The sequence below is a fragment of the Doryrhamphus excisus genome, linkage group LG7 (genome assembly GCF_037039965.1).
Source record: "Doryrhamphus excisus strain RoL-2023G ecotype Guam linkage group LG7, RoL_Dexc_Guam_v1.1, whole genome shotgun sequence".
Taxonomy (NCBI): domain Eukaryota; kingdom Metazoa; phylum Chordata; class Actinopteri; order Syngnathiformes; family Syngnathidae; genus Doryrhamphus; species Doryrhamphus excisus.
Genome location: NC_136363.1, coordinates 564797 through 586101, shown reverse-complemented (window position 1 = coordinate 586101; position 21305 = coordinate 564797). Strand labels below are relative to the sequence as shown.

Genomic DNA, 21305 nt, shown 5'->3' with positions numbered 1-21305 from the left:
CCATAAACCACCCCCCCCCCCAACAATGGACCCAACACAACCCCGTGCACTGCACGTGTGTGTATGTGTTAATCATGCCGCTCTTATCAGCGACCGTCAGACCTGCACAGGCTCCGATGTGCTCCCCGCTGATAGCTGCAGACACTGAGGTCGGACAGCCCCTGATCCCTACCCATCCCCCCCCCCTGGGAGGGAGGGGGGGTCTTAAATATAGAAGTAATAGACCCCCGGACGGAAAATAAAGACTTATTAGTAGGCTGCAATGAAGACGGTCACTGGGCTAGAGCAAACAGCTGATGATCCACTGGCCTCTCAGGAGACAAAAAGGAGAACCCTTAACCCAACCCTAACCCTTAACCCAACCCCAACCCTAACCCCAACCTTAACCCAACCCCAACCTTAACCAAGTGGATATTCCTACAATATGAGCGCCCTAGAATGCTAAAAAGACTGTTCCATGTGTCCAAGCCAGGCCCAAAGACCCTAATCTTGGTCCTATGATGAGGTTTTCTTCGGCCTGAATGGTAATCCAGACCTGGGGGTGGAAGGGGGCGTGGCCAACAGGATGAAATCAATCATTAAAGTCTATTCAGTTCTTCAGGACGATGTCAATGGAAAGCTCTTAACCTGCTGACACACACGGGAGCTTTAATGAACAGCCAAGGGAGTCCATTTTTCTTTCCGTTTCACCAGATTTGTGATTGGACCCCACACCTCTGGACCGGGGGTCAAAAGGTCAGAGCGGCCAGCCTCTGCAGCTCCCATGAAGAAGATCACGACAGCAAGACGCCAGGACACCAGGATAGCACGGCTCCTAGTCCTCGCCGGACAAACATCCACGTGTTTGGCTGTGTGGGAACGCCAGTGTGCACATGACAGCTCCTTAAAGGACCCCCCAGCCCCCCTGCCCCCAAATTGCTCCACGACCCTCAACACGACCCCCCCAACTCCCCTCAGGCTCTGTTCTCAGCCACAAGGTCAACCCCGGAGCTGGAGAATGGAAGGTAGACGATGTTGGTGCTTATTCCTGCCCCCCCCCCATGGGGGCACCCCTTTCCTTCAGCCTTCTACTGTACATTCACCCGATGAATGGATGAAGTGTCTGAAGTGTCTGATGGGTGTGTTTCAAGGTCAACCACCGGGGGCACCCTTCCTGTGCTGTAGACCATTTGCCCCCCAGGGGGCACGCACACGACCAATAATTGGTTATCAATCATTTGTGGTCGCATTCAAGCATGAATATAAACTTGAAATGGCCCCTGTGCTTCTCGCCCCCCCCCAATTGGACACCTCACCGTGCAAGGTGGCCCGGTCATAACTGGCATGTGATCCCTCCCCGCCGTGCTTAATCATATGTCCTGTTTTTCATAGTAGACTAAAATAAAGTCAAGTCAAAGTAAAAGGCCACCCCCCCCTCCACAATAGGAATAAGGACCCCACAAAGACAGCCCCCCTTTTTCTCCCCAAGCGTGACAGTAATTGGAAGGAAGGAGGGGAGGAAGGGAAGGAAGGAAGGAAGGAAGGAAGGAAGGACACCTGGTATGAAATAAGGTTGTGCTGTTAAAGAAAGTTAGCATATTGGGAACAGGAAAACAAGGAAGGAAGGAAGGAGGGAGAGAGGGGGGGAGGAGGACAGGGAGGGAGGGAATGAGGGAAGGAAGGAATGAAAGAAGGAAGGGAGGGAGGGAGGGAATGAGGGAGGGAGGACAGGAAGGAAGGACAGTGAGGGAGGGAGGGAATGAGGGAAGTAAGGAAGGATGGAGAGAGGGAGGACGGAAGGAAGGAAGGAAGGAAGGAAGGAAGGAGTCACACCTGGTATGAAATAAGGTTGTGCTATTTTGAAAGAAAGTTAGCGTATTGGGAACAGGGAAGGAAGGAAGGAAGCAAGTAAGCAAGGAAGGAAGGAAAGAAGGAAGGAAGTGGTGTTGTGAATAAAGTGGTGGTATCGTGAAGAGGAAAAGGATCGCACTAAGGTGTTGCAGGAGGAGGAAGGCAAAGGAAGGAAGGAGGGAAGGAGGGAAGGAAGGAAGGAAGGAAGGAAGGAAGGAAGGAAGGAAGTGGTGTTGTGAATAAAGTGGTGGTATCGTGAAGAGGAAAAGGATCGCACTAAGGTGTTGTAGGAGGAGGAAGGCAAAGGAAGGAAGGAGTGAAGGAGGGAAGGAAGGAAGGAAGGAAGGAAGGAAGGAAGGAAGGAAGGAAGGAAGGAAGTGGTGTTGTGAATAAAGTGGTGGTATCGTGAAGAGGAAAAGGATCGCAGGCTAAGGTGTTGCAGGAGGAGGAAGGCAAAGGAAGGAAGGAGTGAAGGAGGGAAGGAAGGAAGGAAGGAAGGAAGGAAGGAAGTGGTGTTGTGAATAAAGTGGTGGTATCGTGAAGAGGAAAAGGATCGCAGGCTAAGGTGTTGCAGGAGGAGGAAGGCAAAGGAAGGAAGGAGTGAAGGAGGGAAGGAAGGAAGGAAGGAAGGAAGGAAGTGGTGTTGTGAATAAAGTGGTGGTATCGTGAAGAGGAAAAGGATCGCACTAAGGTGTTGCAGGAGGAGGAAGGCAAAGGAAGGAAGGAGTGAAGGAGGGAAGGAAGGAAGGAAGGAAGGAAGGAAGGAAGGAAGGAAGGAAGGAAGTGGTGTTGTGAATAAAGTGGTGGTATCGTGAAGAGGAAAAGGATCGCACTAAGGTGTTGCAGGAGGAGGAAGGCAAAGGAAGGAAGGAGTGAAGGAGGGAAGGAAGGAAGGAAGGAAGGAAGTGGTGTTGTGAATAAAGTGGTGGTATCGTGAAGAGGAAAAGGATCGCAGGCTAAGGTGTTGCAGGAGGAGGAAGGCAAAGGAAGGAAGGATAGAAGGAGGGAAGGAAGGAGTGAAGGAAGGAAGGAGTGAAGGAGGGAAGTGGTGTTGTGAATAAAGTGGTGGTATCGTGAAGAGGAAAAGGATCGCACTAAGGTGTTGCAGGAGGAGGAAGGCAAAGGAAGGAAGGAGGGAAGGAAGGAAGGAAGGAAGGAAGGAAGGAAGGAAGGAAGTGGTGTTGTGAATAAAGTGGTGGTATCGTGAAGAGGAAAAGGATCGCACTAAGGTGTTGCAGGAGGAGGAAGGCAAAGGAAGGAAGGAGGGAAGGAAGGAAGGAAGGAAGGAAGGAAGGAGGTAAGGAAAGAAGGAAGGAAGTGGTGTTGTGAATAAAGTGGTGGTATCGTGAAGAGGACAAGGATCGCAGGCTAAGGTGTTGCAGGAGGAGGAAGGCAAAGATTTGGGCCAAGCGAGGATGAGCGTCTTCTCCTATCTCCTGGTTGTGTGGCCTCCTCCCTGGCTGCGTCTTTGCCCCCATCCTGGTCTTGGTTCCGTATCTCTTCCCTCCATCGCTGTCTTATTGGGACCAAAGCACGTCCCCCCTCTGTGTTTCTAATCCTAAACGACCACAGTCCCAAAAAGAGGCGCACAGCCTCCTCCCTCCAATAAGAGAAAGTGCCTTTAATGGTCCTGTGGACGTGTTTATTGACTCAACGCCTTGAAGAAAGTGGGCGCCCGGTGGCGTGATTGGCTGCATTGTGAGGAGACGAGGATGGAGGAAGAGGGGGGGGGCGGCCATGATGATGGAAACATGCGGGACGAGTGCCAAAGAGGACCGCAATCAGGTCCAATCAAGTTGTTATTGATTTGGGTGCTTGGGTTTGGCACCTGGCTCTTGGCGCAGCGGGACCTGGCAGATCGCTTAGATGGCATGTGTCCCGCTGTCCTACGTCCCCACGGCAACCGTATTGTCCTCTTTACGACTGGACTGTTCCTAATGTTGTGGCCGGTACGTGTATTTGCTTTGTTCCTAGTCAGGAATGTAAGATATGTTCCATATTTGTGTTTTCCCAAGTCCAATAACCAACCACCATCCACCAAGAGAAGGATCCAGAACTTAAAACCCCTGTCAAATTTACATGGGACAAGTTGTGAAAAGTTTTCTTCAATCCTTCAATGGAACAAAGGTTGTGCAGGGGCGTCGAGCGGCAGCCAGCTATGTGGGGATGTTACAGGGAGTGTCCCTCGTGCCTGAAGGTCCTGGTCACTTCTTCCATCCTTCCTTTAGATCTTGTGTATGTGTATGTGTGTATGCTAGCGCCAGTGTACGCTAATGTACGCTAGCCTGTTTTTCCAAGCATTTTGACCACAGCCTACAGGGGGCACCCCAACTCTTATACCCCACGAGGTGTCCTCACTTTTTGGAAGAAAATGAAAGTGACTAGTGTACCCCCCTATTTTTTAAGTGGACTGGTTATGAAGGCATATAATATATGAATATTGCCCAGACGCACGTGTGTGTGTGTGTGTGTGTGTCTGCAGCCGTATGTTAATCAATGGCGTTAATGTAGCAATGAATTAGTAGTTTAGATGTCACGGGACGCTTAACACAGCTGATCCTTAGCAGACTGACACACACACACACACACACACACACACACACACACACGCCCCCCGGACCCCTGGGGAGCACAGGCGGACATTGTATAGTAGGCTAATTATCTCAAATTGCTAAAGTAGTGGAGAGGGTGTGTGTGCGTGTGTGTGTGTGTGTGTGTGTGTGAGTGCATGATCTCACAGCTGCTCCTGGTGTCAAGTCTTTGATAGATGAGAGATGGAGAGAGTGTTCATTTACTGCTCGGAGACACACACACACACACACACACACACACACACACACCTGACTGCTCATTTATGGCTCTAACAGATTGGTCTTTTGTTGCCAAGTCACCGCTTCATGCCGCGAGTCCCGCCCAAGTTCAGGCAACAACGCTCGGGGGAGAAAGGTGCCCCGTCTGCAGCCCTAAATCTCTTAAATGCTGCAAGGCGACCCGCTAAGAAATTGGCCTTGTAATTAGGAAATTAGTGGAGTCGTAAAGAGACGATTGCATGGTGTGTGTGTGTGTGTGTGTGTGCGTGTGTGTTTGTGTGCGTGTGTGTGTGCTCTTGCACCAAGAGCTCCCCATTAGTATAGAATGTTTGTGGATGGATGTTGGATGCATTGGATGCATTGACGGTAGCTGGGATGTATAGCTAAATGTTGGATGAATGGATCCACATAGACACCATGGATAGATGGACAATGGAATGGATCCATATGTAGATGGATGGATGGATGGATGGATGGAGAGACGGGAAGGATATGCAGGATATGAATGGATGTATATTTGCATGACTGAATGTAAAGACAGCATTACGTATGCATAATGAATGTTGCATACGGATAGATGTATAGGTGCGGGATTGGATAGATGAAGGATGTAGATGACTATGGCCCATCGGAATAACATGATACATGATAGAGGGATGGTAAATAGAGGGATGGATGGATGGACAGATGGATGCATTGATAGAATGGACTGATGGATAAGGTGTCAATGATACATGGATGGTAAATAGATGGATGTAAGGATGGATGGATGACTGGATGATGGATGGATGGATGGATGGATGGATGGGTGACTGGACAAATGGCTGGATGGAATTGATGGATGGATGGGCGGACGGATGGATGGATGGCTGGACAAATGGAGGGATGATTGATAGAATGGACTGATAGGCTAAGGTGTCAATGATACATGGATGGTAGAGGGATGGATGGTTGGGTGACTGGACAAATGGATGGATGGATGGATGGATGGACGGACGGATGGATGGATGGCTGGACAAATGGAGGGATGATTGATAGAATGGACTGATGAGCTAAGGTGTCAATGATGGATGGATGGAGGAATGGAGGGATGGACGGATGGATTGATATAATGGACTTATGGGCCAAGGTGTCAAAGATGGATGGATGGATGGACGGATGGACTAAGGTGTCAACGATGGACACATGAACGGCAAGACAGGAAGCGAGCACGCACGGTTGCCAGATAGCTGCGTGAATGAATGGATTGCGGGAAGACTGCATATAGAAGCATGGAAATCGGGAGACAATAGCCGCCCATTCCTCCATGCCCCCATCTCTTTCATATTGATGATGTGACGAGGCCCCAGACTGGTCTACACCAGCTCATCTGCCTCAAATGACCCCCCATCTACACACACACCTGCACCAGCTGTGTGTGTGTGTGTGTGTGTAAAGGGATGGGGCAGGTGGGGAGTGTATTGCCTGTGGGAGGGGGGGTGGGGGGTGCTGGAACGCCCATGACCCCGGTCTAGGGAGCATCCCACGACAGGAAGAGTACCACCAGAGCGGGTGGGCTGTGAAATGAGCTGTAATGCAGAGGGATATTAAACTGCCACATGTGTTCTGTTTACTATTCTCTAATTAACCCCCGAGCTGTCTCTCTCTCTCTCCCTCTCACACACACACACACACACACACATGGACTGCACTACACACTTCACAACATCATCATCATCACAGTCGTTACGTATGTCCACGTGTCAGCAGATAAACAACAAAGTGTGTATTGTCCAAATAAAAGACTTTTCATGGGGCAACAGACAACCCAGACCTCCTCCACTTGGCTGGCTGCGTAACAAGAATAGAATAGAAGGTTGGTTTTGGTCATGGCATGTTGGTCTGTCTCGGCCATGGCGTGTCTGTCTCGGCCATGGCGTGTCTGTCTCGGCCATGGCGTGTCTGTCTCGGCCATGGCGTGTCTGTCTCGGCCATGGCGTGTCTGTCTCGGCCATGTGCGTGTCTGTCTCGGCCATGTGCGTGCCGGCCTGGGTCATGGCACGTCCGTGTTGGCCATGGCACGTCCGTGTTGGACAAGTGTGTGTCGGCCTCGGCCATGGCACGTCAGTCTCGGTCATGGCACGTCCGTGTCGGCCATGTGCGTGTGTCAGTCTCAGCCATGACATGTCCATGTTGGCCATGTCCGTGTCGGCCATGTGCGTGCATCTCCATGCAGTGTGAGGTAATGTCATCTAACGTCATGTCTCATAACGTAACTATGTACATTCCTCCATATAGCTTGGCTTTTTTTACAAATAACAGGCCGTATAGTCAACCAAGAAACAGCCATCATTTCCTCGTTATGTTTAAAAGACGCAACGTAGTGAGGGATGACGTATAGGAACCCCAAATAGATTAGAGGTGACTTGCTGATGTTGGTAAATCTCGAACTTTAAACCAAGCAGGTCCTCGTACTCGTCTCGCCACCCACACGTGGACACGTGGACTTGCCCACTTTCTCTCTTTCACTCGTTCACTCGTTCAGACTACACTAAAAAGTACTGGCGTGTCACTACTCTCTTGTCCTGCTGACACACACACACACACACACACACACACACACACACACTTGACGGACGCATAACACGGACTGATGAGAGGGAGGAGAGTCATTTGTGTTGAGTGTGTAGCAGCAAGGCCACAAACAAAGGCCACACACACACACACACACACACACACACTGCTCTTTGTCTTGTTTCCAGCGTCTCAACGCTCACATGTAATTAGCCTCACTCTCTCTGGCCGCTGCAGATACTGATAGGACACAAGGGGGGGGGGCTGTGTGTGTGGAAACGGGATGAGGGGGTCCGAGTGTCTCACGGGACAGGTTATGACAAATAAGATTAATGTGTCCCCTATTTCCAGACTGGTGCACCGGCCTCTCCACACACACACACACACACACACACACACACAATGACATCATAATATGGACGCCCCCCTCATTGGCTTTGTCTCAGGAGGGGCTCCATATGGGGGATAGTGTGTGTGTGTGTGTGTGTGTGTTTCTTTTGTTGTTGCATGAGCGGCTATCACTCATCACCTTGCGGACATAAACGGAACCCAAATCAAACACAAACATCCGTTATTGCCATGGCGAGTTGGACCTGCCGCCATTTTGATTGACAGCTGAAAACTCTTTTTGTTGTGTATTTGACCTTAAATGTGAAATAAGTCGGCTTCTTTAAAGTAATCAATGGCTGTGATGTGGGGGGGGGGGGGGCACGGGCTGCTGAGCCCCTTTTTCACCTTTGACCCCTCAGATGTGCCTTTTAAACATCATCAGCTGGCCCAAAGCCCTCCTCACTGCTTCCTATGACGCCTGAAAACATGAAGACAACACATTGTGTTATTATAAGGGATGCTCTGGTTCCGATACAGATTAGCCATGGGTTACACTTAGCACTTAGCTTCACCAATAGCACTCATAAACAACAAGAATGGTCAACACAAAGAATAGCAGGAGTGTAGCGGTGACATAGGGGTGTTATTTTGTGTCTGCGGGGCTCTAATTTGATCATAAACAGGTTTTCTATGCTGTCCTGTATTAATATTCAATCCCATTCTTTGCGGAGATTGACTTGTCACGGTGGGGTCTGTAAGTCCCGTGATAAACGAGGGATGTTATATTAGCATTTAGCTTCTAGCAGCAAACGAGCATTAGTCTCCTCCTGCGTTTAACCTGATAGCATCGTTGCAGGCTCGCATGGAAGACGTGAGTGGGAGTAACACGGTGTTCGAGGCGTCAGCCCTTTTCAAGCACGCTTCACCTTTGCTAATCCGCACCCCCCCAACGCCGCTGACAGGAGAGTCTGAAGTGGGGAAAAACCAAAAGCAGGCTAGGAGTCGCTCGTGTCGTCTGCCTCGCTGCACCAAGTTGAAAAGTTCATGTTTGTGTGCATTGGTGCCAATCTGCTGCAGCGGGCGTGCGTCAGCCCCCAGAGGTATCGTCTTGTACTCCCACTGAGCTCCTCTCCGACGACGCGCTCCGTGTGTGTGTGTGTGTGTGTGTGTCTCACATCTACCAGGACGCACACACACACACACGCCTGAGGCCCACCGAGGAAACGGAAGCGGAAGTTAATGGATAGTTTTAACATACCCACACACGCCTGTGTTTAGCAGCATTAATAATACACCCCCCCCCCCCCCCCCAGCTAATTGGATGTTCATGTTAAAGGCCAAAAATGTAACTTTATCAAACAGAGAATGATTTCTGAGGTGAGAGAAATCATCAAGGGGAGACGAGGAGAGACGTTCCTTCTCTCCGTCTCCGGCTGAAACTAATTGGTCCAGGATTAGGAAATATTAGAAAAAAAACACACACACTGTATTTTCACAAAGCCTTCCACTGTCTGGTTGCCATGGCGATAGCGCTGTGCAACAGTGCACAAGAAGAATACACGGGTTGCTTTATTTGATGACACTTTGTCCGCCTGTTGACATCAGCCTGCTCTACCTGTGGAGGATAGAACATCAACAAAATCATCAGCCTGCTCTACCTGTGGAGGATAGAACATCAACACAAACAGCATCAGCCTGCTCTACTATGGAGGATAGAACATCAACACAAACAGCATCAGCCTGCTCTACCTGTGGAGGATAGAACATCAACAAAATCATCAGCCTGCTCTACTATGGAGGATAGAACATCAACACAAACAGCATCAGCCTGCTCTACCTGTGGAGGATAGAACATCAACACAAACAGCATCAGCCTGCTCTACCTGTGGAGGATAGAACATCAACACAAACAGCATCAGCCTGCTCTACCTGTGGAGGATAGAACATCAACAAAATCATCAGCCTGCTCTACCTGTGGAGGATAGAACATCAACACAAACAGCATCAGCCTGCTCTACCTGTGGAGGATAGAACATCAACAAAATCATCAGCCTGCTCTACCTGTGGAGGATAGAACATCAACACAAACAGCATCAGCCTGCTCTACCTGTGGAGGATAGAACATCAACACAAACAGCATCAGCCTGCTCTACCTGTGGAGGATAGAACATCAACACAAACAGCATCAGCCTGCTCTACTATGGAGGATAGAACATCAACACAAACAGCATCAGCCTGCTCTACTATGGAGGATAGAACATCAACAAAATCATCAGCCTGCTCTACTATGGAGGATAGAACATCAACAAAATCATCAGCCTGCTCTACTATGGAGGATAGAACATCAACACAAACAGCATCAGCCTGCTCTACCTGTGGAGGATAGAACATCAACAAAATCATCAGCCTGCTCTACCTGTGGAGGATAGAACATCAACACAAACAGCATCAGCCTGCTCTACCTGTGGAGGATAGAACATCAACACAAACAGCATCAGCCTGCTCTACCTGTGGAGGATAGAACATCAACACAAACAGCATCAGCCTGCTCTACTATGGAGGATAGAACATCAACACAAACAGCATCAGCCTGCTCTACTATGGAGGATAGAACATCAACAAAATCATCAGCCTGCTCTACTATGGAGGATAGAACATCAACAAAATCATCAGCCTGCTCTACTATGGAGGATAGAACATCAACACAAACAGCATCAGCCTGCTCTACCTGTGGAGGATAGAACATCAACAAAAACTGCTTTTTCTTATAGGAAGCAGCCTAAAGCAAGGCATGCTTTGGTGTGGAAGAATGCCCCCCCCCCCCCCCCCCCCCTTCCAAGCTGCACTTTGGACGCCCCTGCAGAACCACGACTCAGCATGTCACACATGATGATGTCATCGTTTACTGGGGAGCAACGCCCTCTACTCCCATGGCAAGTGCAAAGGTCATTGGGTGCTCACCTGTGTCGGTGTGTGTGGACGTGTGGGTTTGTGTGTGTGTGTGTGTGTGTGTGTGGACGTGTGTGTGTGTGTAGCATCATAATTAATTTCCTGACATTCAGCTTTAATGATCTTTGATTGAAGATGTCTTCTTTTTTGTGTTGTGATGTTCCACAGAGATTCATCACCTTACACACACACACACACACATATGTACACACACACACACACACACACACTCATACCTGTCTTGTCCAGATGTTAGCTGTTAAATTTCCATATCAAATCAGCAGTAAGAAACATATTTTAATTACCTGGCCACCTGGGCGGCCTTGTTGCATGCACGCACACACGTGTACACACACACACATGTGTACACGCACACACATGTGCACGCACACACATGTACACGCACACACATGTGCACGCACACACATGTACACACTCACACACATGTACACACTCACACACATGTGCACGCACACACAGACTTTGATCACTTAAGGACGTTTGCCTCGACTTCCTGGAGAATTAGTGGAAGGGTTAAAGGTCAAAGGTCAAAGGTCAGCCTTGCTTGTTTTAGGAGATGGTTCAAAGCCGTGAGGACGGTGGAGAAGTGTTATTTGTGGCGAAGCCCGTCTTGACTGTTGCAGAGATTTGAGTGGCAGCGGGGGGTGAAGTCGGGGGGGGGATAATACTTGGGAGTCAGTCTGCATACTTCATGCAAACTCCAGCTCTTCCCTTTTCCACACGGATACTACATATTCCTACATATTCCTACATATTCCTACGTATTCCTACGTATTCCTGCTGGCTGCTAGCCAGTCTATCAAAGGTCAAGTGTGTACAATAATACCCTGTTTATGTACTGGTACTAGTACTAGTACTAGTACTTGGCATAGGAAACCTGATTACAATCTTGGAAATGCAGCTTTTAATGTGATAGAGTCACACAGACAGGAAGTAACACCCCTACAGTCGTATGAGCCAAGACCCAGAATGAGAGAAAATACTCTGCACTCGCATTGTACTTTACTTCAAATGCTACAGCTCCCGTGTGGGGCCACTAGGGGGCGCTGTAAAGCCACGTGTGGTTCCCATAGCGCCACCCAGCCACCCTCGCGAAGTCCACCAGGGTCCTCGGGGCAATAGCCGTTTATTTCCATCATGCTTTCATGGTGCAGTAAAGCACCACGTTTAAAGAGCAGGAAGGAAAGGAGCCTTTGGGATGGGGTCAAAGGGTGTGGAGTCATGTGACTGCTAAGGGTCCAGCCTGTGCATTTGGGCGGGAATGGCGGCGGCAGGAGGTGAAAGGCTGGCATCCATCTTCCTCTTCATTCCTCCATCCTTCCTTTGTTGCACTCCTTCCTGGTTCACCGTGCCGTCACCGTGCCGCCACCGTGCCGCCACCGTGCCGCCACCGTGCCGCCACCGTGCCGCCACCGTGCCGCCACCGTGCCGCCACCGTGCCGCCACCGTGCCGCCACCGTGCCGCCACCGTGCCGCCACCGTGCCGCCACCGTGCCGCCACCGTGCCTCATTTGCCACTCCACTGACTTAAATATGGGGGGGGGGCAATCAGACCATGACGTGGTTATTATTTTAAAGTCAAGTGCTGCTTTTTTTAATTCCTTCTCCTCCCGTCACAAGCTGGACAGGAATTTTTAGCAGCCAGAGACTTAACGCTCGGAATTAGTAAATCATTAACATTTGACCAAAGTGTGTGTGTGTGTGTGTGTGTGTGTGTGTGTGTGTGTGTGTGTGTGTGTGTGTGTGTGTGTGTGTGTGCGCGCCTAAGAGAAAGCCTGCTCAGAATGCTGGTCTCCATGCAGCACCCGGACTCTCTAGTCCACTTCCTGCACAAGGAGCACAAGTGAGGTTTTGCACAAATGTGCTTGGTCACTTGTTGCTAGGCAGAATTCCCGGACTAGGGTTAGGATTAGGCCCCAAATTAGGACATGAATGCCCAGTATTCCCAACAAGGACTCAGGTTACCTCATCATCTCCAACCAACATCCTCATCCTCAAACACTCGTACACCAAAGTACGAGCACTCATGTGCTCGCTGCTTGACGCCCCCCCCCCCCTGGAGACGTCCTTCAGGGTGGGATGGGGTCAGGTTCTGACGAGAGCCCATTAGTGATGGAATGATGGGATGATGGGATGGAGTTGGGAATCTGACCTCTATTTGTACTAAAGGCAAAATGGAGTCTTAGTGATGTTCCTACGGTGGGAAACGATAAAATACAAGGTGAGCTTGAAGGCATCACAATGAGATCTCCTTAATGTCTTACTTAACACTCAAATAACCCCCCACACCCCCCCCACCCCCACCTCAGTGCTCCTCAATTCCTCCTATCTTTGCTCCACAGGAAGGACGAGCCACTTGGTGGGGGGGGGGGGGGGGGTGGCTTGGGCTGCCTATAGTTAGCCATAAGCATCTAGCATATGTGTTATTGTGTGTGTGTGTGTGTGTATATGTGTGTGTGTGTGTGTGCGTGTGCGTGTGCGTGTCGTCCAGGGAACATATAAGTGGATTAGCCGTCATGCTTTTATTTCTGTAATGGAAACATCAGGCGGAGAAAGAAAAGTAGGGCTGGGGCCAGGCGGGGAGCGGGTACACAAGTGCTCGCACTAGCGGGGGGGTTGTTGTTGAGGAAGAGTGGCGTTCAAGACCCTTTAGGAGTTCTTCAGTAGTCAACGTGAAAAAAAAAAAAAAACACTTGAAGGAATTGGTGAGCATGGAAGTCAGTCATGCCCCCCAGGAACCCCACAGCCCCTTTAGACCCAGGACTAACTGCAGTGTTAAATGTGTGGGGGGGGCAGAGGAACTTGCTGAATGTGTGCGTTGAGAACATCCACAGGTTTGAATGACAGCAGCTGACGCCACAACGAGGCAGTGAAAACGGGTCAGTGGACACTTGGAGGATTAGCAACGTGGGCCGAGGGTTGGGGCCAGGGGGGGTGGGTGCCGGGCGGGCAGGCGGGCCCCGGACAGATGTCCGGGGTCCCAGGCCAGAAGCAGTTAGTCGAAGATGTGCAGCCAATCACGCGGATATCCTTCCACGCTGTCATGTTTGACACATGACGGCTTTGATGGCAGGACTTGTGGACCACCCAGTGCCCCACAATGGCCGCCCGTACAGTAGGTCCCTACTGGTCCCAGTGCCTCCTTTTCATACCGACAGACCACAACAAGCCTCACGTTGATTCCACGCGATGTGGTATTCCTCACTGGTGGCTGGCATGGATGGACTTGGGAAGCAGCGCCCTCTGCTGGATTTCCAGACGCATCGCCCCTCCCTGGTCCCTGCCAGTAGCGCCATCAGGTCTCCATGATGGCAGTTACCGTCACATCATGGCATATCATGCACTATCGTGACTGGACCCGCCTTTGCCCGCTGTGAAGGTGTGTTGTCGCCACCGAGGTGTGGAAATCCCGAGGAGGGGCAATCATCAACCCCCTCAGCGTTTACGACGCCGCTAAAGGTCAGAGACGCCGCTGGTGTGTGTCATCACAATCTGATCTGGGGTCTGTTTCTGGACGCATACCATGCACTGTCATGACTTCACGCTTGGCCTGCTCCTCTCGCTTCTCTCCAGTCCAAAGGAGTGATTCCGGTTTTCCAAGTTCCCACCAGGAAGCAGCATACCATGCACAGTCGCCACTATTTTGGTGGTCTTTCTTTGTTTGGTTTGCTAGTACGGATCCAGTACCGATGGGTCCACCACCTGTCAATCATTAAAGGCTTTCTATAGCAGCTCGTGACATGCTAGCATGCTATGCTAGCTGGCTGTGTCCATGATGGCGCAGCACTGAAGGAAAGGTGCTGAGGCCCCCGGGTGCTAGTATAGCATTAAAAGGCAGTCATAGGACGACACAGGCGCCGCTCAGCCAATCACCATCCAGAGTCCCGGTCCCGAGGTTCCCGGGATCTGATAAGGACCTGAGCTGAGTGTCCACAGCTCAATGCGGATCAACGTATACATCAGAAGAGCTTGAGCTGCCGCCGGTTCCCGATGTTTAGGTGTCAGGGTACCATGTTCCTCCTTGTTGCCCTCTTGGCCCCCTGGGGCGCCTCGGCTGCTGCGTCGGCGTGCCCCACGGCGGATGAGGCGTACGGATCTCTGGCCGGCCTGCTGCCCTCCACGCACGGCTTCCTGAGCGAGGAGTGGCTGGACGTGCTCTTTAATACGCTGGCGAGCCGTGTGCAGTGCGGAGAAGGGCCGTGTGAAAAGGTACCTTCTTATTGGAGCCTCGGCCCCAGGCGGCGCTGGGAGATCGAGGTCCGAACGCTGATAGCTTGGCCACGCCGCCATAAAAGGCAAACATTCCTTTCCTCGACAAACCGCAGGTCTCACCTTGACAATGCTAGAATACAACTTGCTAGTTTGGAACTGCTGGTATTACTATTATTATTGTTATTATTATTATTATTATTATTATAGTTCCTCTGGATGACTTGGTCAGCTGCAGTTGGGGGCTTTACTTATGGTGGGCATCATTATATACTCATATGGATTATTATATATATATATATATATATATATATATATATATATATATATATATAATTTGCCATTCTTTACCATTGCCATATATTTGTACCTATTGAGGTTATCATTATCTACTTCTATAGATTATTGTATAGCTTTGCTAGGTGTGGGGGTGCTCCCGTTGCCATATATTTTTACCATTCTTTACCATTCCCATATATTTTTACCTATATTGATCAATATCTACTCAAATAAATTGAGTATTGTATACTTATATTTTTACCTATATTCATGATCATTATCTACTTATATAGATTACATGGCCTTGTTAAGTGTGGGGGTGCTCCCATTGATATATATATTTACCTATATTGGTAATCATTATCTATTTATATAGAGTATCATATGGCCATGCTAGGCATGGGGGTGCTCCCATTGATATATATATTGACCTATATTGGTAATCATTATCTATTTATATGGATTATTGTATGGCCATGCTAGATGTGGGGGTGCTCCCATTGATATATATATTTACCTATATTGGTAATCATTATCTATTTATATGTATAAGTATCGTATGGCCGTGCTTGGCGTGGGGGTGCTCCCATTGATATATATATTTACCTATATTGGTAATCATTATCTATTTATATGGATTATTGTATGGCTGTGCTAGGCGTGGGGGTGCTCCCATTGATATATATATTTACCTATATTGGTAATCATTATCTATTTATATGGATAAGTATCGTATGGCCGTGCTTGGCGCGGGGGTGCTCCCATTGATATATATATTGACCTATATTGGTAATCATTATCTATTTATATGTATAAGTATCGTATGGCCGTGCTTGGCGCGGGGGTGCTCCCATTGATATATATATTGACCTATATTGGTAATCATTATCTATTTATATGTATAAGTATCGTATGGCCGTGCTTGGCGCGGGGGTGCTCCCATTGATATATATATTGACCTATATTGGTAATCATTATCTATTTATATGTATAAGTATCGTATGGCCGTGCTTGGCGTGGGGGTGCTCCCATTGATATATATATTGACCTATATTGGTAATCATTATCTATTTATATGTATAAGTATCGTATGGCCGTGCTTGGCGTGGGGGTGCTCCCATTGCCGTATATCCACGGTTTGAAATAACAAGTGGACTTTCCTCTGCCGATAAAGATCTTCATGGTCTTATGATGTGTGTTTACCTGAGGAACCATAAGTCCTTGAACCCACCACATGTCAGCGTGACCTCATGAATGGAAGTTGCCGAGCGTGAGAAATCAAGAGATAAGAGGGTGAAATAAAAGTCCTGAATGGTGCGTTCACTGGCGAGGGAGAGGTTCCATAAAGGAATAAAAAGGAATCAAAGGGCCATGGTGGCGTTGCCATGGCGACCCACGTCCAGAAGTAAACATTACGTAAAGCCTAGCATGCTAACAATGGCGAGGAGCTGATGTTTGACCTTGATGTTTTCCAGTGTAACCTCTCAGACGCTGTCCGCCAGATCCTCCCCAAGCCGCACGAAGGCAACGCCGTGGACGCCTCGCAGTTCGCCGCTTTAGCCGCCGGCTGCGTCCTCTACCTTTCTTCTCCCGGCTCCACGTGCGCCGCAGCCGGGCGGGGCGGCTGGGGCCAGGAGGTCCGACGCTTCCTGCGGCAGGTTTCCAGCCAGGAGCGTGGAGATGCGGGACACGCGGACCTCTACATGGACCTCCACATGGACCTCCACATGGACCTCCACATGGACCTCCACATGGACCTCTACATGGACCTCCATGGGCTGGAACGCGTGCTTGGAGGCCTTCACCGCCACCAGTTGGCCACCAATCAGGTCAGTGGATTGGACCTGAGCCCGGATTTCAACCCGCAACCTTTCACCCACCATGTTCATACTCATACATACGTATGTACTACAGTATGCAGTACAGTACACTGGCACATATGTACTACAGTATGCAGTACAGTACACTGACACCTATGTACTACAGTATGCAGTACAGTACACTGGCACATATGTACTACAGTATGCAGTACAGTACACTGGCACATATGTACTACAATATGCAGTACAGTACACTGGCACCTATGTACTACAGTATGCAGTACAGTACACTGGCACATATGTACTACAGTATGCAGTACAGTACACTGACACCTATGTACTACAGTATGCACTACAGTACACGACACATATGTACTACAGTATGCAAGACAGTACACTGACACATATGGACTACAGTACAGTACACTAATACATATGTACTACAGTATGCAGTACAGTACATGACACGTATGTACTACAGTATGCAGTACAGTACACTGACGTGTATGCAGTACAGTATGCAGTACAGTAAATGACACATGTACTACAGTATGCAGTACAGTACATGACACATATGTACTACAGTATGCAGTATAGTACATGACACATAGTATGTACTACAGTATGCAGTACAGTACACTAATATATATGTACTACAGTATGCAGTACAGTACACCGACATGTATGCAGTACAGTATGCAGTACAGTACACTGACATGTATGCAGTACAGTATGCAGTACAGTACATGACACATAGTATGTACTACAGTATGCAGCACAGTACACTGACATGTATGCAGTACAGTACATGACACATAGTATGTACTACAGTATGCAGTACAGTACACTGACATGTATGCAGTACAGTAATGTTCTTTGTCGCCACGGTAACCAGAGCTGCGTCACAGCGAGCGCCATCATGGCGGAGGTCGGCGCCTCAGGGCCCCGGCAGACCCGGGCGGCGGGCGCGGTCTTGGGCCGGGTCCTGCACCACATCCTGCGAGGCGGGTGCGTGGCGGGCCGCCCCCTCCCCGAGGAGATCTTCTTCCTGGACGACATCATGGCCCGACTGGGCTCCGACCGGGTCACCGTGGCCGGTAAGAGGAGACGCCTTCCATCACGGAAGCCACGCCTCCACGCTGACGTACGCTTTGGTCCTCACCCCTCCCTTAGACCTGGAGGCTCTCATGGGGTCCCTGGGCGTCGGGGGCGGACACACGGAGAGAAGCGGCCACCAAGGCTCCAACGCCAGCTGGGATCAGGTAAGCGTGAAGGTCCACCACGTCTTCCTGACCCCATCCAGCAGCTTCTTCCTCTTCGCCAGCACTGTTTCTCCGCCCACGAGCTGGTGCTCATCCACCGCCTGGGAGGGGGCGACGCCATCCTGGGCCGATCGGACGTAGCCCGGCTCAGCCCCGCGCTGGTCCAGCAGATCCTGAGCGGGGCCTGCCACGCCACTCATCCGCCCGCCCCAGACCGGCTCAGCACCACAGAACGTACGTTGATCCGCGACCGGCACGTGGCACCCCGGTCCCACGGGGCGGGGGGGTCCTCCGCTCGGCAGCAAGCGTGTGACACATGTGACGTGCGTGTTCAGGATACCTTTACGCCACCCTGGCCAACGTGGTCATCACGCTGGCGTCCATGTTTGGCCTGGTGTTGCTGCTCTGCACGTCCTTCACCGCCGTCTTCCAGCTGTGCCTCCGCTTCTGCATCAGCCTGGCCGTGGGGTCCCTGACGGGGGACGCCTTGCTGCACCTGCTGCCCATGGTGAGCCCCCGCCCCCCCAACGCACACACACACATTGACTTCTCCTACCCGTGTAGTTCCTAGGCCTCCACGTGCACTCTGAGGACTCGGGTGACGTGGGGCACCCGCACCATCGCCATGGCGGGGCCGGTGATGCGGGGGCGCCCGACCACGTGTACAAGATGTTGGTGTTGATGGCCGGGATCTACTGCTTCTACCTGATGGAGACCATCTTCTCGCTGCTCACGCACGGACGCGGCCATCACGCGGTGAGGGATGCCATGCTAGCTGCTACACGCTTAGCTAGCCGTGCGGGCTAGTCTCTTTTTCACAGTTGACGTTTGTTAGCTAACATTCGCCATACGTTGTCCTGAAGATAACGTCTGTTAGCTAACATTCGCCATACGTTGTCCTAACGATAACGTCTGTTAGCTAACATTCGCCATACGTTGTCCTAATGATAACGTCTGTTAGCTAACATTCGCCATACGTTGTCCTGAAGATAACGCCTGTTAGCTAACATTCGCCATACGTTGTCCTAACGATAACGTCTGTTAGCTAACATTCGCCATACGTTGTCCTAACGATAACGTCTGTTAGCTAACATTCGCCATACGTTGTCCTAAAGATAAGATAACGTCTGTTAGCTAACATTCGCCATACGTTGTCCTAAAGATAACGCCTGTTAGCTAACATTCGCCATACGCTGTCCTGAAGATAACGTCTGTTAGCTAACATTCGCCATACATTGTCCTAAAGATAAGATAACGTCTGTTAGCTAACATTCGCCATACGTTGTCCTAAAGATAAGATAGCATCTGTTAGCTAACATTCGCCATACGTTGTCCTAGAGATAACGCCTGTTAGCTAACATTCGCCATACGTTGTCCTAGAGATAACGCCTGTTAGCTAACATTCGCCATACGTTGGCCTATCTATTAGCGGGATGGTATTAGCTAACATCGGTTGTGGTTTGCGTACGTCCAGGACGCCTCGGCCCCCCACCACTGCGACCACAGCAGAGTTGTGGAAATGTACCAACAGGACAGGAAAGACAAGGACGATATGCGCTCGGCATCAGTGGCAGAATTGGTAAGACACGCCAACGTGACGATGATGATGACGATGATGATGACGATGATGATGATGATGATGATGACGATGATGATGACGATGATGATGACGATGACGATGATGATGACGATGATGATGACGATGATGACGGTGCCCCCACCTTGCAGGTGACGGAGGAAGAGGAGCGCGTGGGTCAGGAGGCCAGCAGAGGTGAGGTCAGGTGAGGTCAGGACCGGGCAGGAAGTTCTAAGGACGAATTGGTCTTTGTGGTCCAGCAGACCCCCCCCTGCTGCCCTACATGGTGACCCTGGGCGACGCCATCCACAACTTCGCCGACGGTCTGGCCATGGGCGCCGCCTTCTCCCTGTCGTGGAAGTCGGGCGTGGCCACGTCGCTGGCCGTGCTGTGCCACGAGCTGCCTCACGAGCTGGGAGACTTCGCCATCCTGCTGCACAGCGGCATGTCGGTGCGGCGGGCGCTGCTTCTCAACGTGGGCGGAGCCATGTCCTCCTTCGTCGGCCTCTACGTCGCTCTCGCCGTGGCCACCGACCTCGCCACCAAGCAGTGGATCGCCGCCGTCACCGCCGGCCTCTTTCTCTACGTGGGACTGGCTGACATGGTGAGTACGCCGCGCATTCCGCCACGAGACGGACAAGATTCATGTGGCATTCGGGGATGCTGGGATATCGGAGGTCCCCCAGCAGGATTCCAGTCAGATGGGAAAAACTTAGTTTTTCCCAAAATTATTAGTTTTCTGATTTTACACGTGGACCTCATGACACACCGTTAAACTGCGTCACAATTCATTCCTATTTACTCTACTTTCTCTTTTATTAGTCCCACCTCAGCAAATCCAGATTTCCCAGGTTCCTTGAACACAACCACGCTTGCTAGGTTAAGTTTATTCTGAGTAAAGCGCATTAAAGATACAATAACATTGAGGAAACAGCACCCTCTGCTGGACATACTGGGGAAGTGCCCCGTGTGAGCGGTAGAAAATGATGTTTACCAAACTAACTGTAATGAATGAATAATGTAAATAATGTCAAATGAGATGTCGTTTGAAGAGAAGCTGATCTGTGATGCCGAGTGAGGAGAAGACAACGAGATGTTGACTTTCTGTTGTGCTCTGCAGTTGCCCGCCTTGGTGCACATCGACTCCAGGAGGCCGTGGCTGATATTCGCGCTGCAGAACGTCGGCCTCCTGAGCGGCTGGGCCATCCTCTTGGTGCTGTCGCTGTACGAGGAGAACATCGGCTTTTAGCCAGAAGGGAAGGAAACACCACGTGAGGACATAGTCCGTGTGGGCGTGAGGTTGGTTCCTTTGCTCTAATCACGGACTAAACTAGCTGGAGACTTGAGAAGATGATGAAGGAACATTATGAGGTTCTCTGAAAGACCGGATATAGGACACACGCCTCGTGTCAGACCGAGGTTTCTTTACGTCGCATCCTCGCTGCCTCACAACAACGTCCACAATACCATGGAAACACTAAAAGCACGCAGTTACATCACATATGGTCATCATGTCATGTGACTTCCATGGGGGGGGGGCAGAGACAAATAGCTGATTTTCCTGATGAAACAAGTATGAGCGACCGTGTCAAGTACATATACACCAAGTATATATACTTATTAGTTGTAAAGTAAGTCAAGTATATTAGTTGGTTGGACTAATAAA

The 21305-nt window shown here is 50.2% G+C and overlaps 1 protein-coding gene across 2 annotated transcripts in view; it reads left to right on the top strand.

Annotated features, from left to right (window-relative positions):
- The window catches only part of slc39a4 (solute carrier family 39 member 4), a 44780-nt gene extending 23584 nt beyond the window's left edge, over positions 1-21196 (top strand). The window contains exons 1-11 of one of the 2 annotated variants that reach the window (XM_078791829.1): positions 10444-10456; positions 16457-16810; positions 17697-17898; positions 17975-18063; positions 18126-18297; positions 18399-18571; positions 18628-18819; positions 19538-19642; positions 19792-19834; positions 19900-20243; positions 20760-21196. In XM_078791829.1, the coding sequence (XP_078647955.1) occupies positions 10454-10456; positions 16457-16810; positions 17697-17898; positions 17975-18063; positions 18126-18297; positions 18399-18571; positions 18628-18819; positions 19538-19642; positions 19792-19834; positions 19900-20243; positions 20760-20888 (1806 nt within the window). In that variant the 5' untranslated portion in view covers positions 10444-10453 and the 3' untranslated portion in view covers positions 20889-21196. Of the gene's footprint in view, positions 1-10443; positions 10457-16456; positions 16811-17696; positions 17899-17974; positions 18064-18125; positions 18298-18398; positions 18572-18627; positions 18820-19537; positions 19643-19791; positions 19835-19899; positions 20244-20759 lie in introns of those variants that run through there. The other variant, XM_078791830.1, reaches the window with a different exon arrangement.
- Positions 21197-21305: the final 109 nt, after the last annotated feature.